The sequence below is a fragment of the Aethalodelphis obliquidens genome, unplaced genomic scaffold (assembly GCF_003676395.1).
Source record: "Aethalodelphis obliquidens isolate GAN/ISIS:26980383/991018 unplaced genomic scaffold, ASM367639v1 scaffold55, whole genome shotgun sequence".
Classification (NCBI taxonomy): Eukaryota; Metazoa; Chordata; class Mammalia; order Artiodactyla; family Delphinidae; genus Aethalodelphis; species Aethalodelphis obliquidens.
The window spans coordinates 12,699,025-12,725,069 of record NW_020837999.1 but is presented as its reverse complement, the minus strand read 5'-3'; the positions used below and the strand labels follow the sequence as shown (position 1 = coordinate 12,725,069).

General features: G+C 48.2%; 1 protein-coding gene across 3 annotated transcripts in view; it reads left to right on the top strand.

The window, feature by feature from the left end:
- Positions 1 to 26,045, top strand: part of RCSD1 (RCSD domain containing 1) — a 67,638-nt gene that overhangs the window by 19,688 nt on the left and 21,905 nt on the right. The window contains exon 1 of one of the 3 annotated variants that reach the window (XM_027086413.1): positions 377 to 1,216. The exons of the other annotated variants lie outside the window; for them this stretch is intronic. Coding sequence (XP_026942214.1) covers positions 1,085 to 1,216 — 132 coding nt within the window. The 5' untranslated portion in view covers positions 377 to 1,084. Of the gene's footprint in view, positions 1 to 376; positions 1,217 to 26,045 lie in introns of those variants that run through there. 3 annotated transcript variants of the gene reach the window in all.

Here is a 26,045-nt window from a genome sequence, read left to right as displayed (position 1 = left end):
CATTGGAAGGGTGGAGTCTTAACCACTGGTCCACCAGGGAAGTCCCTGGGCCGTTTCTATAGAGTAGGGGAAAAGGATTCAAGGCGCTTTTATCCTGACAGCATGCTGTGAGCAAGAGTATATATACATAGGGCTTCCCTGGTGGCGCAGTGGTTGAGAGTCCGCCTGCTGATGCAGGGGACGCAGATTCGTGCCCCGGTCCGGGAAGATCCCACATGCCGCGGAGCAGCTGGGCCTGTGAGCCATGGCCGCTGAGCCTGCGCGTCCGGAGCCTGTGCTCCGCAAAGGGAGAGGCCACAACAGTGAGAGGCCCGCGTACCGCAAAAAAAAAAAAAAAGAGTATACATAGCATGACGGGGCAAGGAGGACATGGCTCAGCCCCAGAGACAGCCTCCACAGGCCAGGTGCAATGCCTGTATTAGTCTGCTAGGGCTGCCAGAACAAGTACCATGGACTGGGGGGCTTAAAGCCAGAAAGTTATTTTCTCACCGTTCTAGAGGCTAGAAGTCCAAGATTAAGGTATCAGTAGGATTGTTTTCTTGGGACTTCTCTTGGTTTAAGATGGGCATCTTCTCCCTGTGTCTTCACAGAGTCTTCCCTCCCTGAGTCCTAATCTCCTCATTTTACAAGGACACCAGTCACATTGGATTAGGGCCCACCCTAATGCCTCATTTAACTTATTGACCTCTTAAAACACCCTATCTGCAAATACAGTCTCCTTCTGAGGTACTGGGGGTTAGGACATCAACATATGAATTTGAGGGACACAACTCGATATATAACAACACCCCCAGACCCAGAGCCTCACTTCTGGCTGTGGGTGAGAATGGAAAAGTTGCACTGGAGATCACCAAGCCACAGGGGCAGAAATGGAACTCAGAGGGCTCTGAACACCCCACCTGTGGCCTTTCACTCCTTGCCTGGCTACTTCCGCTACTCCTGTCCCTCAGCCACATCCTAGAAAGAGAGCCCCAGGGCACCCTGCATTCTGCACTGGCAGTGTTGCTGCGCGGCTCTCCTACTCTCCTGATCTCCCCTGACCCCAGGCACAGCTTCCGTTACCCCCTTCTGGGTAGATAAACTCATGTCACCTCTCCTGCCAACACAGAGCACAATGCGATGGACTCCGACCGAGCTTTCGGCCTTCTCTGTCTTGTGGAGCTTTGCTCCTGCTGGCCTCGCTGCCCCGAACTTCCCTGCTCTTCCCCAGCCTCCTGTGAGTAGTTTCGTTACGCTGGGGCGTTTACTACCCAGTCACTAGTCCATTTATGGGGCCAGGTCTGCCCAGCCAAGACGAGGGGAAGGGGTGAGGCAAGGCAGGGGGCAGGCATGTCAGGGCCCATGGTCAGCCCTGACCCACCAGCTCCCTGGCTCCCCTCTGTTCTGATATCACTGGGCCAGCCAGAGGAGGCTGAGCCTCTGACCGGCGTTCCCCCACTTGTCCCGAGAGGGACCGCCCTCTGCCCCCATCTCCACCCTTATCTGGAGGGTGGGCCTCAGATGCTTCCTCTCCCCCAGACGGTCACCAGCGCCTTTTCCCACAGGAGGGTGGTGCCCCGTTACCAGGACCTGGGAGGAGATTTCCCCACCCCTGAATCTCAGTCTCCATTCCTCGTGGAGCCAGTGATATCCCCCTTATCATCTGGTCTGGAGAGGATATGAGTTTAAAGGGAACCAGGCCCCTTTAAAGTTGAAACCTCACCATGGCTAGATACTAGAGTGTATTTTCAGCCAAGAGGCCTAGGTAGAGATACAAGCAGTTGTCAGACCGCGGCCAGGCCTGCCCCTCCATAGAGAGGGACCGACCAGTTGCTGCCCCAGCTGGAGGCACACGTTTTCTAATGACAAAACCTGTGAACAACTTCAAAGCTGGTGGACATTACGTTTTTTTCCCCCCATCTTTCCAAATTCACTTCCAGTTTTTGTCGAAGTGTATTTGTTTGTTTTTGTGTAACTCTCATCACTGTGTACAAAACGCTGTGAATTTCTCAGCCCTTTTCTTTCCTTTTTGTTCCATACATATCTCCATGTGTTAGAAAGGTTGAGTGTCATTTTTAATGGGAACATGGTGTTTTATTGCCTTTATGGTCTATAATTTACTTCAACTGTTCTCTGAAATGTAATGTTCAGATGGTTTTAAAGTTTTCACCTCATGTGAATAGCAATGCTATAGATGATTTTGTATAAGCTGCATTTTCCTTTATTTCCTTAGCATATATTCTAAAAATAGAACAAAGCATTTTCAAGCTCTTGTTACATAGTCCCAGATTATTGTCTTGAGAGGGCAGAATTAACCAATGTGTAATGTTAACAGCGGTTTTTAAGGGAACAGTTTTCCCCATAATCCTCGTAGCTCTGGCTTTTTATTATTATAACATTTTGCCAATCTGATAGTTGTGTACTGCTACCTTAAAGCTACTTTGCATTTTAGTATTAACTATCAATGTCCTGTGTCTTCCCAAATGACAACTCTGGGTCAGTATTTTCTCCCCATGCTTTGGAAGTTTATCTTCTTTGATGCTTTCTGGTGTTCATTTTACACAGATTTCACATGCATAAATACGTGTGTGATTTCACTTAGCAAGGCTCTCCCTGGCAGGCTTTGTCTCCACTAAGTCTTCTTTAGATCAAAGCCGTGGTTCTCAACCCTGGATGCATGCTGGAGTCCCGTGGAGGGAGTTTCTAAAATACAGGACCTGGGGTCCGTTGGGAAATAAAGGAGAGGAGCTGAGCAGACTGCTGCTCTCATCTAACAGATGGAGATCCCAAGGCCCAGAGACTTGATCCAGAAGCCAGAGCCTCGATCTTTTACAATGGCTGGTGTCTTTAAACCAATAAATATTTATTGCACACGTACTATATGCCAGCCACTCTGCTAGGAATAGGGGAAAGTCGAGATAAAGGCTGTGGCACGTGCCTTCAAGGGGCTCATACTCTGGTGAGGGGGACAGACAGCTCGATGTAGCAAGGGAAGTGCTACGAGAGAGGTTTGCATGGCTGGCTGTGATGATACAACCCAGGGGAGAGGTCCATGAAGGCTTTTGGGAGGACGTAGCAAGAAGATGGGTCTTGGATGAAGAAGAAGAGCTACCCAGGTGGCAGGAATAAGGATGAAGGCATTTGAGGTAGAGCAACAGCACATGCAAAGACATGGAGGCATGGAAATGCATAGTGTGCTTAGAGGGCTGCAGAGAGGTTCACGGCGGGAAGAGTGGGGTGTGGAGTTGGGCTGCCAGGGTTGGAATCCCAGGTCCACCACAGCTTTGTCAGCTTGGGCAACTCATTTAGCCTCTCTAAGCTCTGATCCCTCCATCTACATTGTGACAATCATAATACCTGGCTGGTTGGTGGTAGATCCAGTCAGCATCTTTTTTTTTTTTTTTGCGGTAGGCGGGCCTCTCACTGTTGTAGCCTCTCCCGCTGCGGAGCACAGGCTCCAGATGCGCAGGCTCAGCGGCCATGGCTCACGGGCCCAGCCGTTCCGCGGCATGTGGGATCTTCCCGGACCGGGGCACGAACCCATGTCCCCTGCATCGGCAGGCGGACTCTCAAACACTGCGCCACCAGGGAAGCCCCAATCAGCATCTTTTTAAAGCACTGAACATAGTATTTGGCACATGGTGAATGTTCAGTAAGTGTTGGCTGTTCTTATTGAGAAAAATTATTATCTTCTAGGGAGGAAAGATGGACAGGAGCCTTACATTCTATATACTAAGAGGTACTCTATAGTAGGTAAGCCAAGCAAAGACGGTCAGACAGATTTTAGACAGATTGTATGGGCAGCAGAGGGGAGAATGGACAAGAGGAAGAAGATCAGAGGCAAAGAGACCAGTTAGGTGACCACAATCTCTCCCCACAGTCAAGAGAGAGATGATAGGGGCCCTTAAGTGCAGTGACCACAGCGAAGATGAAGATGCCAGGCTGGAAACAGAGCTAGAAGACAGATGACTAGGCTTGGTGACCTACTGTTTGTGAGAAAGCAGGGGAGAGAGTAGGATCTGAGGTTTCCTAATTCTACCACCTTTAAATCCGCTCCTGTGCTCAGCCAGGTCCTGCAGGCTCAGCAATCACATCCCCTCCGAATGGGCCTGCCATCCCTGATCTCCAGGGCTCCAGCGAACTGACTGCCTGGGATTGGGAAGGCTGTGGAGGAAAAGCACAAGGGCCTTTTATGTCCAAAACTGGATGGAGGCTACCCCTCTCCCCAAGGAAATGAGCTCAGCTTCCTCAAACCCTCCCTCCTACAAAGGAAATCTGAAGCTTGGGGACTTGGACCCTACTCAGGACCCTCATTGACAACCATCTCAGGCATCCGGATGTCCTGGGCTGTCAAAGCGTGTGGTCCAGGCCTATGTCTGCCTGGGGAGGGTGGCCCACAGGAGGGATGTGCTTTGCAGAGCGGAAATGGCTCAAACCAGATATTACCTTGTTTGTTTTCCCTGTGAAGAAAAGAGACCATTTTACTTTCCTCTTTTATTTATTTTTTAGGGATCAGGCAGATATTTTTAATTCCTCTAGTTTCCTGCTCTCTACAGGTGTTTCCTATGGTGTTGCTCTCAGAAAGGACAGAGCCATGACATAATCAGTTTTGTTCCTGAGATTTCCAAAATGTCTCCCCACTCTGTGTGTGCCGCCTCAGGTCCCCTGTGGGCAAGGTGAGGTGAATACAGACCCCCTGCATAATGGGCTCTGTGTTCTCCACCGTTCACCTATGGCGCAAGGCAGGGCTTGCTCTGAAGACCAACCTAAGCAGCACTATTGGGGAGAGAGGATGAGAGGAAGGAAGTCTTTGGTTTCCAGCATTACTCTGGTAGTTGAGCCCCTAGCAACTGTGGCCTCACAGAGGTGCCAGGTAGCTCCAGTAGAATTACTCTTTTTTTTTGGCCGAGCCACACAGCAACCAGGGATCTTCCCCAACCAGGGATCGAACCTGTGCCCCCTGCATTGGCAGCGCGGAGTCTTAACCAGTGGACCGCCAGGGAAGTCCAAAATTACTCTTTACTTCTCATACGTAGGACAATTCTCCCATCTCCAACCAATTATGACAGCCTCGTAGAACAGGCGAGGATGTCTTTGCTATTGAAAGGGCAGAATGCTTGTTCATTTTTACCCCCAAAAAAGTTATGCATAAACTAAAATTTTAGGGAAATCATCATGTTTTCCATGCACGACAGAAGCCCACAATGGGAAATCCTTTTATCAAGTGAAAAAACCATTGGTAAAGCAACATAATCTCTCTCAATTGATCTATTTTACAATATTTATGGAGCCTCACGCCTGTCTTTTAGAAGGAATGGAACAAATATTTATTGAATACCTTTACTACACAGCTTGTCTTTTAAAACCTTCACAGCTCTTCTGTGAGTTGGGTATTACTGATCCATTCTATTGATTAGGAGACCAAGGCTAAGAATGGTTAAGGGGTCTAGTAGCCCTGGCGGGCAGGAACAGAACTTGAAGTCTTCTCCTTCCATCTGGAGTTCTATATTCTAATCCCCCTTAGAATTCAATGAGGAGGTAATAATACCTTTGATATTATTTAATATTAAGAACAGTGATATAATGGTGTACATATAATTAAAAACAGATTTATATATTAAACCAAAAGATACCTCCTGGGATTATCCAGGAAAACTGATCGAATAGGGTAAAAACATTCTTCCCCTGATCAGGAAGTAGCAAACTGGTAGCTTTCTGGGCCAAATGCTGCAGGCAGACATTTTCTACCCTCACTGAGGTTTTCCTTTTTTTTTTTTTTTTTTGGTAACTGAGATGATGTTAAAAACGGAATCAATACATGGCACTTAAAAATCTGGATTTTAATCTCTTGGAAATCCAGATCATCTGGTGATGCTGGGCATTGAATGATCTTTTGAAAAGTGGCTCGGTGTGCCCCAGACAGGCAGTGGGCTGGAGCTGAGTAGCAGGGTCACCCACCCCCGCTTTCCATTTCCTGCCTGGCCTCTGAAAGCACTGGAGTTTGCAAGGCCCACCCCAGATGATGTGGGAGAGGGGTGTGGAAACAGGCTGCAGAGTACACCCAGGATCTGCATGGGTCTTACACATTGGGAAAGTCTCCGTTTCCCATCTGCTCCCAAAGAGGTCATTGCACCCGGCTGTCAGGCTGCATTCTCAGAATGGCAGCTCCTGTTCAGAAGTTACATCGTTGACATCTAGAGTAGAAGTAGATTTCATAGAAGGGAGGATGGCTGGGTCGTATTAAGCAGTCAGAGTGGCCTGGTTTTGAACCCAGCTCCACTACATCAGCATGTGACTCTGAGGAAGTGACTTTATCTCTGATTACTTGTAAAATAGGACTAATAATCTAATAATATCTACTTCTCAGGGCTGTTGAGAGAATTCAGTGAGCTCCATCTGTGATGTGCCCTGCACATAGTAAGCACTCCATCAATACTGATTCCTGATCTCTTTTTCCTTTCCAAAAGTGATGAATACATAACCCCCCTGAGGGCATTGTGTATCACCAGGGATGTAAATGAGTCCATGCTGAGCTGTACAAGATCTTTAGAAAATCAGGGTGTGGGGTCAAAAGGAAATCACCCTGTTTCTTTCACTTTTCTCTGGTCTGGTTATTTGGTTTTCCTACGTATCTACTGAGATGGAAGGGGACGTTTTGGCTTCGCATTGATCATTTCTCTTCGCTATTACAAACTGCAGAGAGCGGTTTGTAATAGCAAAGAGAAAACATTTTTAAATGTTTTGGGAGCTACTACAAATGGGGTAAGTGGCCCTAGATCTTAGTAAACCTGAAAACAGCTTTAGGGTGCATGTGTATAAACTTAGTGGCACAATAGCTTTATGGAATTATGCACTTCACCTCCTCCTTCCCTCTGGGCATGTGTGTCCTGTCCCCAGACGCTCAAGCCCTTGTTTTGATATTTTGAGAAGACTGACAACTCACTACAGAATTGTTTTCAGGTATTTATTTGTTCACACTAGACTTTCCCAAAAGATTTGGGGAGTAGAGCTTGAAACTCTCATTTCAGTATTTAAAAAAAATTTTTAATTTGATGTTTTTCATATTATGTCTTGGTAACTTGCTTTCTTTTCCTTGAAAATATATCATGGACAGCCCTGTGAATTAGTTCCAATTTACTCATTCAAATACACGTACACAGGGCTTCCCTGGTGGCGCAGTTGTTGAGAGTCCGCCTGCCAATGCAGGGGACACGGGTTCGTGCCCCGGTCCTGGAAGATCCCACATGCTGTGGAGCGGCTGGGCCCGTGAGCCATGGCCACTGGGCCTGCGCGTCCGGAGCCTGTGCTCCGCAACGGGAGAGGCCACAACAGTGAGAGGCCCGTGTACCGCAAAAAAAAAAAAAAAAAAATACACGTACACAGTTTTACATGACTGAGATCATAGCAGCCATGCTGGTTTTTTACAGGCAGTGTTTTTCTTTGGGTTTGCCCCTCCCAAATCATCTCTCCTCCCCTATCACCTCAGCTTCCAGAAACCTCATATGTATACCTTTCTGTAGGATATTTCATATTCTTTAACTATATAAATTATTACATATACATTATACACACACATATGATGGATAGGTATGTGTACACATAGACACATATGGGGGTAGACTGTGTTGCTTTATAAAACTGGAATCATATTATACACATTTCTCTGCGTCTAACTGTTCTCACTTTACAGTTTTTCATGGAAGTTTGGAGTGCTCTGATTCATCCTTTTTAATGGTTTCATAATAGCTTGTTATGTGAATGGACCATAAAACATTTCCCTTTTCATGGCTATTCACTTTGTTTCCAGAGTTTTGCTGCTGTAAACAGTGCTGCAGTCAGCCTCCACGTCCTTATATACCGGGGCTTGTGTGTCTGTGGAGTAGATTCTCAGGAGTGTGGGGTTGAGTCGAAAGATTTGTGTAATCTAATATAATAAATGTTCCCAGATAACTTTCCTAAAAGGCTGTACAACTCATATTTCCTCCAGCAATCTGTGGTGGTTCCTTTTTCCTGTTTCTGAAACGGCAATGGCTGTTTTTTTCTCTTTCCCCTCTCCTTGCCTGCCTGATAAGCATAAAGAGAAATCTCAGTGTTAATCTAATTTGCATTTGCCTGACAACTAGTAAGTTTGAACATCTTTTTATGTTTATTGGCTTTTTGAATTTGCCTTTCTATGAAATGCTTATTTATATCCTTTCTTATATATTGTTCTTGTCATTTTGTGAAAGCACTTTGTATAACAGATATCTCCTTTTCATCTGTGTTACAAATAATTTTTCAGCTCTACTGTGTTCTGTTTACTTCATTTATAGTATTTTTGCCATTAAAAAGTTTTACTTTTGTATAGTAGAGGGGCAAAAAAATATATATATATGTGTGTGTGTGTGTGGTGTATATATATATATATATATATATATATATAAATTCTGGGATTTCTTTCTTAGTTAAAAAGGGAAATGTTTCATTTTAACACTCTTCTATCCTATATTCTGCTATTACATCCTTTGTTTCAGCTAACTAATCTCAGTTTGCCTTCAAAATGACATGAACCCCAGAGGCAGGCATGGGAAATCAGCAAAGCATGCTGGGAACTGTTATCACAGGCTCCCCTTAGACCACGTGTCCATTCTCTGGCCAGATCCTATAGCTGATACCAGTCTGGAATTTTTCTATCCCCAGCTTTTAGCCTCTGTCTTCTCCTCCCTCCCCTGCCAGACCTCTCCCCCATTTGCTCCTTAAATAGACGTCTTCCTTCCATCTTCTCAGCTCTCTTCTATATTTTGTCCTTCTTTCTGGTGGGATAGATGGGGAATGTCCCTGAACTCTCCATGTGCCTGCCCCAGGGCCTCCTAGGGTCACAGGGTCCTTTCCAGCCATCTGAGCCGGGTCGCCCTTCCCTTAATGTCCAGCCCTCTCTGCAAAAGGATGTCTGCATCACTGCGGGGGCTGCCTGACTGCCCCTTTGCAGTTCTGGTTTGCATAGTGGGAATTCAGGACAAATGTTTTCCTTTAAACTCCTTGCCGGATTTACTTCTTCAGGATAAATTCCAAATACCTTGGCTTCGTTTATAATAATGGCCTGCATTTAGTGAGCATTTATTGTGTGCCAGACTCTGCTGAGTACCGTTCATCTCTTTTGATTCTTACACAAGCCTATGACGCAAACGTTGCTATCCTCACTTTGCAGACAAGGCCCCTGAAATTCACAGAGGTTGGTTACCTGCCCTCGGTCACATAAGGAGCAGAGTGGGGATGTGAATCAAACATTCTGTCTCCGGAGCACTGTATGTAACCACCTTCTGATCCAGCCTTACCCCCGATCCTTACTCCATCACTTCTCCTTCCTGGGTCTTCGGACGCAGCCACATTTACAGCCTGTGCTGCTCCTTGGGCCATTAATCATGCCTACACGGGTAAAACTTCTTGTACCACTGTCTGCTTAACTTGCTCTTGTATTGAATCGACCTTTGCTTCATATTTCCCCAACTGGACTGTCAGCTTCAACAGAACACGGACCATGACTTAATTTCTCTGTAACTGTCCCCTCCCTGACATGTGTTGGTCGATTGTTTCAGGAACCTTCTCCAGCCTTCACTAAAATGTTTAACCAAGACTCTGTAGGAATATTGAATCTTCTTCTATCTCACTTGGCTTTAAAATACCTGCAACTATGGACCCCCCCCCCAAAATCTCTGCTTAGCTTAGGGTCTTGACTACTAAAAAGGTTCTAATGCCAGCATAAGCCAGTTCTTGGCCTTATTAAGTGAAATCAGTGGAAAGTAGGAACAATCAATCAATCAATATTGGCTTGTAAGACTTCCCATGCACATTTCACTTCATCATGATAATGACCCTGTGTAGTAGTTCTCGTTCCCATTTTACACAGGAGAAAATGAAGTCCAGAGGAGATAGATCTGGGACTATGAGTCCTCTTCAAACTGCATCACAACAACCTGTGCTTGGATGGCAGGATGATTGCAGAAGGGCCGTCATGGGCCAGTCTGATCTCATCACCAACACCATGCTGACCTTGGGGTGGAAATGAGCACCATTTCTACTCCCTGCTTTCTGTGGGGGTGGAGGAGGGGTGGAGGAGGTCCTTCTGCAATCCCAGATCCTCTCTGTGTGAAGTGGCCTGGAAGCCAGTAAGCGTGGAGCCATCTCTCCTGGAAGAGCCACAGCAGCTGCCATCCTGGGCTCCCTGGAGGCGGCCTGGAGGTGTAAGTGTGGGTGTGCTGGAGTGATGGGATAAAGTACTGCTGGACTGTCCATAAGAAAACCAAACCATCTTGTGAGTCATCCGCTCAAATATCTACATGAGGAGCACATTGGCCATTGTCCAAAGAGATTTCTCATGCATGTGGTGAAGGGCGGTACAACTGCCGATAAGAGGGGAGCAAGGGGAGGTTGGTTTACTTGTATCTTAGACCTTCTACTCATGTTTCTTCTTGGGGGCCTGTATATTTCTGTGTTTGCTACTGGGAGGATCTTTCTTGTGAGGAACTTCTGCTCAGAGCCTGGGAGCCCCCCTGCAAGAAGGGCAACCCCTCCCCTCTCCCTTGGGGCCCCAGAGAATCACTCACCCTAGAGGGTTCATGAAAAGCTCTGTCTGTATCTACTCCAAATGCTTTCCTGCAGGCCTGTTCTATTCTTAGAGCCGCCCCTAGTTCCTGCTTCAGAACCGTGAGGCTCTCAAGCTGGCCAAGGCACTGAGCCCTTGGTGTAGTAGATAGTAAAAAAAGTAACAGGCCGAAGGGTGTGAATGAAAGAAAACAAAACCTGTAGTCATTCCATCTTTGTATAACTTCCCTAGGAAACCAAAGTGAGGGGTTTTTTTTTCCCCAGCTGGGCAGCAACATGCCTGGGGAAAAACCTGAACTCTCTACTCAGTTACTTTTCCCCTTTACAGTTTATACTTCTTTCCGCCTTTGTATCTCTTCAGTGGTCATCGTTCCTTGTTACTAATTTCTCACCCACTTTCCTCTTTAATGGCTTTTAAACGCCTAGGCTGTTTGAGCCCTGTCCTCTCCCTCTCCTGAAACTCTTCTTTTTAAGAGAATAAGTAACCCCGGTTTGCTAATCGGGAATGAAGGGATTATACTGCATTGCCATTTGATTCCTGGTTTGAGAATAGGAGAGTATCCCATTCTTAGAATCTTCTTTGGAAGAGGCAGATACAAGAGGGATGATGGGGTGCTTTACTTTGCAGAGCTGTGTGTCAAGGTGGTGGGGGCCAGGGGGTAGTATTGATGCATTTCCGTGGGAATTCCTGAGCTTCCTTGCAGAGTTTTTCCTGATTCTGCCTAAATTTAGTCAGGTATCCATCCACCGGTTCATCTACATGAGAAAGGTAACTCAAGCATTCCCGGTTTTCCTCAGTGATGTTAAAGTAAAAAAAGTAGTTAGCCAGCGGAAAGGGCCTTGGAAAGCATCCTTGACAAGCCCTTCATTTTACGGTTGAGGAGACGGAAGGGCAGAGAGGGGTCGAGAGTTCACACAGCTCTCCTGACTGCTGGGTCAGTGGCCTCCCCCGCCCCCAAGGTACTCAGCTCTTGAAATAACTCACCGGGATCTTCCCTTCTGACTGTGCAGGACAAAGCATGTCTGCCCAGAGGCATAACCTCTTATTCCCACTCCCTGCATCATTCGGACCCAAGCATGTTCCCTGGAGAGCTACTGTGTCCATTCACCCACCGTAGCCCCTGAGGGCCCCTGCTTCCACTTGATAAACTAGCCTGATTAAGCTTGGCCCTACAGGAGCAGCAGCCACCCTCAAGCTCTGGCCATGGGGCTTTCCTTTTATGGTCTTCCATGGTGCAGGGCCCTGGGTGAAAGGCAGGACTCTCCCCTCCTACAGAAGAAGCCAGAAGCAGGCTTCCCTTTGATGCCTCGTCATGCCCCCATTACTCCACCCCACCTCCCCGAAACATCCAACTGAAACCCAGCACATGAACGGCCCTGCTATAAGTGAGGCTACTCGTGGCTGGAGTCCAGAATCTCACTCCAATTAGCCAGTCTGCCCTTTTGCGTGATTCAGAAAATTCCCATTTGTAAATTCCTCTGACATGAAGATCCAAGGCCAACCCACCTGGTCTGCAGACTTGTTCTACAGGATGGGAATGGAAATGACTTGGCGGCAGCAGACCCCTACTGTCCCCCTGCAACTCTTCAGGGCCAACGGGCAACAGCCTGTTATCCCTATAAGGCATGCAAAGGAGCCCACATTCCAACTAATACCTACTGAGTGGTGACCAGTCTCTTAGGTGACAACGATAGCTAAAATGGGAGGCAAAGCTTATTATGTACCAGGCATTAATTATCTCATTTGGGCTTTATAACAATCATATGAGACAATTGCTATTATGAGCCTTATTTTACAAGTGGGGAAACTGAGGCTCAGGGAAGTTAAGTCTTGCCTAAGATCACACATCGAGTAAGAGGCAGGATTTGGATTTGGATCCAAACTGTCCTATCAAACACTATCTCTTAGCATCTTCACGACCCCGTCGGGGGTGTATTAGCCACATTTTACAGATGAGACTCTGAGTAGTTCAGTCAATTGCCTGTGATGCCACAACCCATAAATTAGAGAATGAGATTCAAACCTGAGCTTGTCAAGCGCCAAATTCTGTGCTCTCATCACCATTCTTGCTTCCTGAGTGCTGGTGGCTGCCCTGGGTTGGACAGGAATGGCTGGATGTGGCCTGCTCCTAGCAGCTGCCAGAGGCTGCCAGCCTCCTGCAGCCACAGCACCTTCTTGCCAACAGCCAACACGGTGGGGCCCATGGGGCTGGCATCCTGGGACTAAGCCGGCTCCCCTACCCCCAGGGCAAATGAACGGAGACATCATGCAGAGGGAGTGTGCCTCAACCTTTTCTTTTTTAAACTATGGTGAGCACATTTTTTTAATTTAAAAAAATGTTTATCACATTTACGACATAAAATTTACACACAATAAAATTCACCTATTTTTAAACTACAATTTGATGAGTATTGACAGCTGTATATAGTTATGTAACCACCACCATCACAAGATATAGATCACAGTCAAGATATAGAACATTTCTTTCACCTCAAAAGTTCCCTTATACCTTTTGTAGTCAGTCCTCTGCCCCTACCCCTGGTCCCAGGCAATCAGTGAGTTGCTTTCCATCATCATAGCTTTGCCTTTTTAAGAATGTTATGTATATGGAATCATACTGGTAGTTCTTTCATGTCTGACTTCTTTCACTTGGCGTAACGCGTTTGAGATTCCTCCGTGCCATGTGCATATCACTAGTTCGTTCCTCTTCATTGCTGAGTGGTATTCTATGATTTGCATGTAACATAGTATGTTTGTTTATCCACTCACCAGTTGATGGACATTTGGGTTTCTAGATAGGGGCTAGTAATAATAAAACTGCTCTAAAATTTGCATACAAGTCTTTATGTAGACACGTTTTCATTTCTTTTGGGCAAATACCTGAGTGGGATTGTTTGGCCATCATTTGGTTGGTGTTTATGTTTAACTTGATGAGAAGCTACCAAAGTATTTTTCCAAGCGCCTATACCATTTAGCATTTCCTCTAACCATGATGAGCATTCCAGTTGCTCTGCAGGCTCACCAGCGTTTGGTATTGTCGGTTTATTTTATTTTAGCCGTTCTTGTGGGTGTGTAGTGATGTCTCTTTGCAGTCTTAATTTGTGTTTATTGATTAATGTGCTGATTAGCCATTCATATATCTTCTTTGGTGAAGTGTCTGTTCAGATACTCTGCCCTTTTTTTATTGGGTTGTTTGTTTTATTATTATGGAATTTGATGAGCACTTTTTAACCCCAAAATGTGAACTCTCAAATGCTTTGGCTCCTGGAGGCATGTAGCATTGGGGTTCGGAACACAGGCCTTCGTAGACCATCTGAGAGTGGATTCTAGACCTACCATTAGTAGCTGTGCAATCCTGGACCACTTACTTGAGCTCTCTGGGTATCAGTTTCCTCATGAGTAAAATGGAAGTGATTATGAAACCCATGTCACAGAGATGTTGTGAGGACTGGAAAAGGTAATCTTAACATAGTACCCAGCACAATAGACTTACAGTAAATTAGCTGCTTTATTATTGTTGAGAAAATACATGACAAAAGGCCACTATTACTAATTCAAAAGCAGTTTCTAAAGAGAGCCATTTGAGCAATGGTAGTAAGTGTAGATAGAATCACCCAGTAGGGGGATGATGCTGGGCACAGAGGGGACTTGAGCAGCTCATCAGGTCTGGACTCCTGTGGGACTCTTGACCCTAGAGTGCTCCCAGTCAGAGCCTGGAGGAGACACTCCCACTGTGAATCAGCCCCAGGCCCAAAGGGAGCAGCCAGAGGGAAGGACAGGTGGAAGAGAGAGAGCAGGCCATCTACAAGCCTCTGCAGGCTGACCGTCAACCCTCCGCCCCACCCTTCCCAGTCAGCTGTTTTGTTCTATAAAGCCCAGTAGACCTTTCAAGTGAAGCAACTTAACTCAGCTTGGTGGTTTTCTTTTCTTCTCTCTCCTTTGGAGGGTGTGGCAAGAGGAGATGGGAAAGATAATTAGTATAACTGCTTCAGGAACCTTTTGGCCCCATCCCAGTGAGTCAGCTTCTAAGGCAGGTAGAGCCTGTCCTGTGCTTTGCATGGGGCCTCTTTGATATACTGGAGATTATGGGTTCCTGCCTGGAGCTTCGGGGGAAGCAAGGTAGGGAAGGACAGCTTTTGGCGTCTGAGAACAGCTGCAGAAACAGACCAGAGATGTGGATTTCAGATCCCGGGCAGACACCATTCCACAGCATTCTACCCTGATAGGGAACCCATGCCTCCCTGTGCCTCAGTGCCTCCTTGATGAAATGTGTCTGAAAGTCAGCAGCTAACAGAAAGATTCAACCATTCTAGATAAAGAAATAGACACATTTAAAGTATTTTTTAGATAGGTCATGTTTTAGGATAGATTGGGTTATTAAAACTAGAGAAAACAGATATACCCAGGGATGGGACTATGAAATTATAATGCATTTCTTAGCTCCAAGTAGAGTCTGAAGGCTCAGACTGTTAGGTATTGGATTCATCAGAGAAGGTCTCATTCTTTGCCCTCTAGTTATATTCCAGTGACCTTGGACTAACTATTCAAGCCTGGTATGCCTAGAGCCAACCCTGGCTGACACTTTGTTTCCATTTTTACTTCAAGGCTCTGATCTATGTTTATCAAGCCCTCACAATGTCAGCCCATTGGTGTTGGTTTACTGAGGCAGCATTCATTTATTCATTCATTCATTTACCAGCATTTGAGCACTTAATATGGTAATGGGTTAGGGGATGGTGTTTACAGTGGAAAGAAATAAGCTTGCAAAACCCTGGGTATTTGATAAGCTCCCTGAGTTCCCGGCCACATTCATTAGCCTTCTTTTATTTCCTCAAACCCCTCCTGCTCTTCTCACTTCCAGGCCTTTGTGTAACTCTACTTGGAAGGCCCTTGGCTACCCCCGCTCCCTTCCCTACCGCACACACTTTGCTTGGAACCCTTCTACTTATCTTTCACATCTCAGTTTAAACGGCACATCTTTGGGTCGGGTCCCCCTGTCACTTGTTTTCCTAGTCCTTTCCCTCTGCAACATTTATCACCCAAATAAACAGTAAACTGGGGTAAAAATAATGATGGTTGTTGAACAGTTACCCTCACTAGACTATAACTTACATTATGAAAAGAGTCTGTATCATCTTGTTCGTAGCTATATCCTCGTGCAGGGCCTGGAGTACAGGAAGAATGAATGAATGAATGAATCCAAGATATGGTAAAAGAAAAAGGAGCAGAGGACCCAGCACCACACCCTGACAGGGTGACCCAACCCACAGAGCATCCCAAGGGGCTTCCTGCTAAGAGTCCAGCTCCAGACTGCAAGGGAGGAGGGGAGGGAGTGAAGAGCAGCCGCTGTAACAGGAGAGGCTGCAGCTGACTGGGAGGCAGGCCCTGGTCCTTGGGCGACTTGTTCTAATCTTAGAAGGTATGCCTGGGCTTTCTGCTGTGGCATGAAGGGCAAATGTCCCAGACCTCAGGACACACTCATTATCCGTCCTGCTTGGGAAGTAGAAATGGCCCCCAGGGAAGGATATTCTTGGGGGGGGCCTCTGGCTGCAGCAAACCCCAGGAGTCAGAGGGGCTCGCGGTGAAATCAGGTTTATTACAGGACTAACCAGCACAAGAGAGCACATGACAGGAGTCTCTGGACTCTCTCTGAAGAGCCAACAGATTGTAGATTCACTTGTTGGCCTAGGTGAGTGAATCCCTCTGCATTCCCTATGCTAACTATGCAGAAGCGTTTCTTCCACACTCTTCCCCTTTCCCCTAAAAAGAACAAAAAGAAGAAAAAAAAAACAACTAACTGCTCTGAGGCTGCCAGACTGAATTTGGGACTGAATCAGGGTTGAATTTGATCCTGCCCCCCTGCACGTCCACTGGTGGCAGGAGGGAGAAGAGGAAGATGGCTGTGCGTGCGCCGCCTGGACCGCGAGGTCGCTGCTTCTGCCTCCTCATCCCAGCGCCATCTCCATCTCCTTCCCAGCCTCCACTCACCCTGCCTGTCTTCAGACTCGGCCATCACCTTGTAACAGGAGCCAAGTTTCAAACCCAGCTTCATCTGACTCCAGAAATCCCAAGCAGGTCTTTCAAGGGTCTGTCCTGGACCCTCTGCTCTATTCACTCACCCCTTCTGGGCATCTTTCCCTTCTCTTGCCACCTCTTGCCTCTATCTTCCCAGCCATGCTCTCCCCGGGGCTTGCCATCTCTGTGGATGGCACCCTGTCCACCCAGCAGACAGAGCCAGAAACCTGGGCAGTGTCTTGGCCCCTCCCTGCACCTACCTGGTCAGTCACCACTTCCAGTCAATCCTTCTCCTAAGTTTCTTTATTTATTTATGGCTGCGTTGGGTCTTCGTTGCTGCGCAGGCTTTCTCCAGTTGCGGCGAGCAGGGGCTGCTCTTCGTCGCGGTGCTCGGGCTTCTCACTTGCGGTGGCTTCTCTTGTTGCAGACTCACAGACTCCAGAGATCTACAGAGTGTTGGCTCCAACCCTATGTCTAAGCCATCCTTAAGATAGTTACTAATTCCCAGATGGACTTATCTGCTCATGGTCACCCTTGGTCCCAGTTTTCTGCCTCTACTGAATCCTTGTTCTCCATTCTCCTATAAGCCTAGTAGACCTAAACACCCTGTGAATACCTGGCATGTGTAGGGCTCATTAATATCTACTGAATGGTTGAATCAATAACCTCTTCTTGCTGAAGGCATTCCTTTACCAGTGGTGGGCCATAGACACTTTTGATTCTCACAGTACCCCTTTCAAAAGCACCCACAAATAAAAAGCTGCTGCTTTCAGTAGAACTTCCACTGAAGGTTTGCAGATTGCAGGAAGCGATCATAATGATACGACACAGCTAACAATTGTAAATCAGTGACCAGAGATTCCTGTTCATCAAAACCCTTTTGGTCACCCCATCATCAGGGGTTTCTTTCATAGTGGCCATTTCCCCCACAAGTGGCTGACCCTGTCCACTCCTCAGGGTCTCAGCTGCCCCGTCCCCTCCTGTTGTCCTCTACAGTCTTCTTCCCAGCTCCCTTGGCAGATCCGGACCCAACAGGAGGCTCCGCTCAGTGAAAGGACTTTTGGGGGCCAGGATCCACCCTCCGTAGGAGGCAGTAGAAGGGACTCCCCTGGCAGTCCAATGGTTAAGACTCCATAGGAGGCAGTGGGTTGTCAATTTGCTCATTTTTTTACCTTTCATGACAACAGCAGTGGCCTCTGAACTGGTCTCCCCACCCCCACTGCCGCCAAAGGGACCATCAAAATAAATCCGGTGGTTTTACTCTTTTGCTAAAATCCCTCCAATGACTTTGCATGGCCCTAAGAACAGGGTCCCAGCTTAGAGGGCCCTGCCTGCTCTGGCCTCTGTTTCCTCTGCAGCCTCATCTTGCCCCTCATACCGCACGCCCTGTACCAGGCTTAGGGACTTCTAGTAGTTCCCTGGGATGCCCCTGGCCTTGCAACCTTCACATGCAGCTAGCTCCCTCAGCGGGAGAGTGACCAACTCTGCCCACCCTTCAAGCTTGGCCAGGTTGGTGGTTCCTCCTGGAAGCCCTCCTGGATGCCTCTGGCCAGGTTGGGTGCCCCTGCTGTGCTTTTCGCCCTGTCCTTCTCCAGTCACAGCATCCTGAACTCAATGTCACCTCCCTCTGCTTCTCCTCGGGGAGGCCTCCTTTGACACGGCACCTAGCAGTAATCACGTACTACAGGTGCACCTGCTTATTTGTTCACAGCCTGTCTGTGCCCTGGAACTTGAGCTCCAGTGAGAGTGGGGACTCTCTCTGCTTTAGCGCTACATCCCCAGAGCTCAGAGCCCTTAGTGGGTGTTCAGCAGTACTTGCTGACTGCTTTAGTTTCCTAAGGCCAGTGCAACAAAGGACCACAAACTTTGCAGCTGAAATAACACAAATTTATTATCTTACAGTTCCGGAGGTCAGAAGTTCAAAACAGATCTCACTGCGACTAAAATCAAGGTGTTAGCAGGGCTGCCTTTCTTCTAGAGGCTCAGGGGGAGAGACCGCTTCCTTGCCTTTTCCAGCTTCTAGAGGCTGCCTGCATTCTGCCTCTTGGCCTCTTTCGCCATCTTCAAAGCCAGCGACAGTGGGTCAAGTCTTTCTCACATCCCGTCACTCTGACGCTGACTCCTTTGCCATCCTCTCCCACTTTTAAGAAACTGTTGGATTGCATGGGGCCCACCTGGATAATCCAGCATAACCTAACATATCTACAGGTTCCAGGGTTCGGATGTGGACATCTTTGGGGGCTATCATTCTGCCTTCCACACCGGCTGACCCATCATACTTTAAATACTTGCTTAATTGCCCCTATTCCCCAGTAGGCCATAAACTCAGGGGTGCAGACAGTATCCATCCTACCCATCTCTGTGTACCTCTCCTCCAGTGTGCTGTCATTCACTGTGTCCTTAGAGCCTCACAGCCATCCCAGGAGGAAGGCGAGGCAGGTGCTGTTCCCATTGTACCGATGAGGAAGCTGAGGCTTCACTAGCTCATGTGGCTTGACCAAGGTGGCACGAGAAAGGGCTCCAAGTCCATGCTCAGGACTTAGCCAGCGTCCTTACTGGCAAGCCTCCGAGAGTTCCCTGAATTAGGTGGCAGGAGAGCATATAAAATAATAGCAATAACCATAATCAGACGAAGAAGGAGGAAGAGAGATGGAAGGGTAGAGGAGAAGGAAGAAGGGTCATGACCCTAAAAGCCATAAAATTAAACTTAGCTTTATTATTATTATTATTTTTGGTTTTTTGCAGTACATGGGCCTCTCACCATCACGGCCTCTCCTGTTGCAGAGCACAGGCTCTAGACGCGCAGGCTCAGCGGCCATGGCTCACGGGCCCAGCCGCTCCGCGGCATGTGGGATCTTCCCAGACCGGGGCACAAACCCGTGTCCCCCGCATCAGCAGGCGGACTCCCAACCACTGCGCCACCAGGGAAGCCCTATTCTTTTTTTGATTGCTAGTTAGTACGCACATCAGTTTCTCTGGGCTGGTTTGAGAGCTCAGGAATGGAATGTCTGTTAAGTGCCAGTTAAGTGTAGTCCACCAATGGCTGACCCGTGACGGCCCACTCCTGGACTAAGCGTGGCAGGAAGCAGCAGGGAGCACAACCTAGCCAGCTGGGGCTGCCTCTGGGAGACCTGTGCCCCAGAGAGAATGGAAGGGCAAGGGTAGACTAGATGAGATGCTGGGCATCCCTTGGTGTATTCTCCCCATTTTACAAATAGAAACTGAGGCACAAACAAGTTAGGCAGCTTGTCCAAGGCCACAGAACGAGTATATGCAGAGCCTGGCTTTGAACCCAGGCAGTCTGGCTCGAAGCCTGAGCTCTGTGCTCTCCTGCCCCAAGTACAGCACCATAACCCCATCATCTGTGCCCTATGCCTGGCACAGACAGGCCTGATTCTGAATCTTGTGGGGACTCTGGGGACACTGGCTACCTCCTGCTGTCCATGGGAGAAGGGTGGTGCAGCCTCCAGACTACAGGGGACATGTTGCGATTTGGGTTGGGGCAAAGGCTGATGGATGTTAATCATCTCATTTACCAACGAGAATCCTGAGGCTCAGAAAGGTCCACCCCAATTATATGTCAGAGCCAAGACTGAAACCCAGATCCGATTCTGAATTAGCTGTTCTTTCCACTCCTGTCACATGGTCCCTGTGCATCCGCAACCCCGTCAGACTCAAATTTTTATCCTTACGCTTATACAACAGTTAACAGGTTTCACAGAGAAATTTCACATACGTTATCGCTGAGATTTCATTGATAAGGTCCTACACTATCATGACATTCAGAATGAACATCTCCCTCCCATTTCTCTGTTGTCCCTGCTGTTACCTGGGAATGTACCTGGACACTAATCCCGCTGACCCCACCTGGCTGGCCAGCCAAGCATCTGAGGCTGTGGGCTACCCTGCTTCTAAAACCACTGAAGCGGTCAGGCCGGTGTCCAGTGACTGAGGGCTGCTGAACCCTGTCCAGGCCACTGGGCTGCAGCACCACGTCCTGGGAGGAAGTGGGAAGCATGGGAGGTCCCACGGAGGGACACTCTACCCGGGGCATGGCCCGTGGATCCTTTGTGTTAGCAGAGCATCCTACCTGGGTTTTTCCCTGGGAGAGAATTGCAGAGGCCAAGGACCTGCCATTTTCAGATTCTTAAAGCCGACAAGTGGGTAGGTAGGGGATATTTGGGACTCTTTTGGTCTTATGTGAAAGAGTCGATCAGCGTTCACGTGTACCTGTTTCTCTTCTGCCTTGTCTAGTTGTCGTTCTTCTTTTTCACCTCCTCTCCACGCCACCACCACCACTCCCCCAATCACTGTTATCCCAGTGCATCCTGCAGTGGTGATGTGATGACTACATGACCCAACAGCATAGATGGAGGACACGAGGTTTCTTCCTTCCCGTGACATTCCAGGGTTTTATCCTCTATCATCTAAGCCAAAGAACTCTTCTGGCCTTGACCCATCCTGTTGGCAATCTGCACCAAAATGTCTGTAAGCCTCCCACTGGGATAACAGGAAAGGTCCCCTCCTTTGTGAGTGAAAGGCAGCTCAGTGCTAATAAGGAGACACAGCTAATATAAGGAGTTCAGTCTTTGGACCGCTCCCCTTCCCTGTTCTATATTTCCTGGTTTTATACTGTCCTGTGACTTCAAATACTATCTCTATCTAGTGACTCTCAAAGTTTTGTTTCCAGCCTGGACACCTCCCCTGAACTCAAGACTTGGGTATAGATTCAACTCCCTCCACTGCGTCTCAACGTGGATGTCTAATAGATATTTTAAGCTTTCATGACCGAGAAAGAAAGAGCTGTTCACTCCCCATATACCCTCATCCACATCTCTCTCTCCAACAAGCCTTCCCTGACCCAGGAAAAAATACCCCCATGCATCCTGTTGTCCACATCAAACATCTGGGAGTCATCCTTGATTGCCCGATTTCCCTTACTTCCCACAGTAAGGGAAGTAATTACTTCAGTGCATCAGTAATTCCTACGTCCTACGTCCTAATTCCTAAGCTGTCCTATGTCCAGATCCACCCCCTCTCACCATCTGCTGCTACAAGCCTGGTCCGCTCCACCATCGTTGCTCAGCTGGAGCACTGCCAGAACCTTCCTCCTGGTCCCCTCTGCTTCCACTCTCATCCATCCTCCACAGACAGCCTTTTGATGTGTAACTCAGGTCACGTCCCTCCTCGAAACCCTCCAAATGAATAAAATACAAACTGCTGATTTTCCCCTTCCAGAACGAGTGTTGTTCATTTCACTTTCTGAAATAAAATAAAAAACCTAAAGAGAAAGGTTCCCATGGTCCTCGGGGCCTCACGCAGTGGGCCCCAGACTGCCTCTCATCCTTTGTCTCTCCTCCTGTCTCCTGTTTGCAACAGGTCCCTGCCACACCTCTCTTTTTCTCTGTCCCTCAGCCTTTGTTCCTCTCTGTGCTTTCTGCTCAGAACAGTTTTCTTCCCATCTTTTCCCCAGCTGGAATTCAACTCACATGACTCAGAGATGTCTCCCATACCCCCATAGATAAAGTGCCCTATTTCCTCTTTTTCATGGCATTTAACATGTTATCTTACTTATCTGCCTCTTTGTTTACTCTTTGCTACCCTTGCTGGAGTAGCAACTCCTTAAGGGCAAGAACTCTGTCTTGTTCACTGCTTTACCTCAGGGCCTAGGACAATAATGTTTACTGATGAGAGACTGACTAAGATGACTCTTGCAGTGAAAGTCTAGGGTTAATATAGCATGTCCCTGTGGAAAGAGATCTTCAGATAACGCTGGTGCTGTACTTACTAACTTGAAGAGTGAGTTAGCAACTCTGGGCCATTTTCTGTTCGAGAAGAGGTATTGTGAGAGTGGTAGAAAATGTATCAAGTGCTGTAAGGACAGTGCTTCCCTGATAGCAGCTGCTCTAAGTAGGTAGGTAAGTCAAACGGGCCAACCTGGTTCCTAGTCCATTGTCCTTTCCATCGTCCCCGGGTGGTGATGGTTAAACATTGGGGTGAATTGAAGAGTTAAGGGTAAGGTAAGTGTAAAGGAAGACCCTGGAATCATTGTGGCGTCCCAAAGAGGCTGTCTGTTGTTCCTTTTCAAATGACGGTTTAAGTATGGTTATATTGGAAGGGGGTAAGTGGTCTTAAAATCCACTACAGTTCTAGGGGCTTCCCTGGTGGCGCAGTGGTTGAGAGTCCGCCTGCCGATGCAGGGGACGTGGGTTCGTGCCCTGGTCTGGGAGGATCCCACATGCCGCGGAGCGGCTGGGCCCGAGAGCCATGGCCACTGAGCCTGCGCGTCCGGAGCCTGTGCTCCGCAGCGGGAGAGGCCACAACAGTGAGAGGCCCGCGTACGGCAAAAAAAAAAATCCACTACAGTTCTAGAAGAGCAAAGAAGCAAGCGTACCTTATACTTTGAGGCTCTGGCTTGTCTGGCCTGTTTCTGGTGAGCGAGATAATCTTTAATTTAGCTAAGAGCAGGGGTTCCTCAGCCCCCAGGCAGAGCCCTCTCACTGCTTCTCCCCCAAGCTATAGATGAGGAAGCCTCCCCTGGTGCCTTGTTTCCCTAATCCGTGGCCCTGAGACTGGTAGATACTTAGACCTTGGACCAAGGAGGAGGATGGAGAAACAGGGGAAGAGCCAGGGAGGTGCGTAGAGCCCGATTTAGGCCTGTACACAAAGGTTCCACTATGTGGAGGGTCAGCGGTACCCAAATTGTATTTACTCAGCATGGCAACAGTGAGGGGGAAGTTCCATGCTGTCCAGACACAGGGGTTCCTCAGTTCTCAGAAGAAAGTCCCATAGAAACAGAAAATAAACACCAGAGGTGATTTTCTTCTGGCCTCGGCACTCACAGGAACCACAGGAGTGGTTTCCAAGCTTACTGGCAGAGCCAGGCTGGAACGGTGGCAGTGAGGGCTTGGTAAGCAAGATCTGGGCCCAGGAAGATGGAATGGGGTCAGGGGGACTGCAATCTGTAAAGACGAGGGTCAACTAAAGCAGGACGCAAAGGGGAATGAGTTCAGAAAACAGATTTAAGATGTGGAAACTGGCCCCAAGAAGAAAGGACCAGCTGAGGTCAAAACTGACCAAGACCCGGAATGTGGATGCAGGCGAGAGAGGGGTGAGCTTAGGGTATCAGTGACTCTGGGAGCAGGTGCCCAGGCCCTGACATCACAACTGGGTTGGATGGGGGGAAGGGAAAGAAAGCACCCTTCGAGGAGGACTTTCTGTGTTCCCGGCTCTATGTTCAACACTTAATGGACATCTTTGGAACAGAGAAAGAACTCTAAGTCCCAGAGAGGCTGGGGTGGGGGGTGAGTTCCCAGGAAATCTGGGGACTAGGCAGGGACATTGAAGTCATTCTCAGATCTAAGAATAATCAAGGTAGGAGCAAGACCTTCCCAAACCAGCCTCAGGGCTGAGACAGAGAGAGAGAGAGAGAGAGAGAGAGAACACCTGCAGGCGAGCTGGAAGGAGACTCTCACCTGCCTGGGGCCAAGGCGGTGTGATGTTGAACCACTGGAGGAGGTCACTAGTGGTACCTGCTAGACTTGCAAGGCAGAAATCCAGGCAAAGCCTCAAACAGGCTGAGCCACGGTGCCTGTCCACGCCCAAAGCCATGTTTCTTCTGCTGTACCTGCGTAACCCAGCGGCTTATAATAGTTTCACTATTTATATATCGCTTTACAGTTTTCAAAGCACCTTCACAAATTAGGCTACTTAACTGATGTCCATTGCTGGATTATCAGGCGGTGGGAGTCAAGTGTTTCACAGATTATTCTGTCTGGCTTCTCCTGTGTGACTCTGGCTAAGCTACTTGCCCTCTCTGGGCTTCGATGTGCCCAACTGAGAGGAGGCAACAATCAGTCATTCTTCTACAACATAGGATGAGAAGCATCTGGAGAGGTGCTGGTAGTGAGTGGATTTGCCAGGCTTCAGCAAGCTCTGGAGTCCATAGACATTCTAAAGAAAGCCCATTCACTGGGCTCCAGGAAAACAAATTCAGACGTATTATAATCTTTCCTTCAACCCAGCTTTTAAGCTCTAAATGCTTCCAGAAGGCTTATCGTTCTCTTGCCCCTCGCCAAGCCTGGTTTTGAGACAGGGAAGTTAGGGAGGAGTTTCTGATTCCTGTACGGCTCTATTTTTATCTGGAATGTATCTTCCTGCACCGCCAGTGATTGGCGCCTTCGGGGCCGAGGGTAAAGTGCACTGTCAGCAGCACACGAGCAGTATATAGCAACGGACAGAGAGACTGAACTGTTACGGGGGCGGGAAGTTAGACAGATGGACAGACTGATGGGCCCAGCATGTTTGCCAAGAGCAGCTCAATTAATTAATCACAAGGACAAGATGTTCGCCTCTGACCACGCCCTGCGTGACACATGTAGGGCACTAATCAGAGCGGGCATTGGGTTCCCCGCTTGCGCCAGCGCTGTCGGGGACTCTGGCATCTTGAAGAGAGGTGCATCCTTTTACATCTTTATGTGAAATCAGCATCTGATGTTTAGGCTGGAATGAGAATAAACTTGACTTACAGCAGGAAACAGTAAAGAGGGACCTGTCTTTTCCTCCAGAGCAGCCTGTTCGCAGATCTGAAGGTCCGTGGCCACTGCAGTTCTTTCCTATCTCTAAGCAAAGCCCCCATCACAAAGCTTGGCCCCCACGTAACTTCACCCGAGGCGGTGGGAGGCGGCCGTGTGCGCCTCCCCTGCTCCAGGGGCAGCATCACGGTGTGACCAGCGACGTTTCCTTTGGAGGGAGCACCCAAGTAAGAAAGCTTGGAGACAATTCTAGCGCAAAAAGGAGGGCCTAGGAAGTGTATGTGAGTGTGTGTGTGTGTGTGTGTGTGTGTGTGTGTGTGTGTGTGTGTGAGAGAAAGAGAGAGTATGTGTGTGTGAGAGAGAGTGTGTGGGGGGGGTGGTGTACAGGGATGCAAGCTTGCAGCTGGAGCCGAGCATGCTTGGTCTTTGCAGGCCATGAGCCCCGTGGAAAGACAGAAATGGACTTTCTCGAGCAAAGTGCTACCCAGATCCTCCCAGTTTCAGGCTAGACGTGGGCAGAGGGAGTTTGCAGTCTGTGTACGAAATGCCATCGTCATGGTCACCAAAAACCAAAGCTGAATGTCTCTGAGACTGGACATTTAAAAAACATTATTAAAACTGTGTGGTTCCCTAGGCCGCATGTAACAAGGCAGAAGTGAGGGGGCCGTTTCCAGTGCTTACTGACTCACCGTATGAGTCTTGGTGACAAATGGCACATGGGAGTGAACAGTGGCCAGGGTGCATCTTGGCCTCTTCAGGGGGCCTAGAGGCACCTTGGGGGAGGGAAAGCCACAGGAAACCAATGGTTGCATTGGGGGTAGAGCAGGGGCATGGTAACCAGCTGGTCACCAGTTTGCAGAAAGCTCACAGCAAAAACGAACAGAACAGTAAAAGGGGTGAGTCTCTCTCAATGAGGACACTGTAGAGAACAGTAA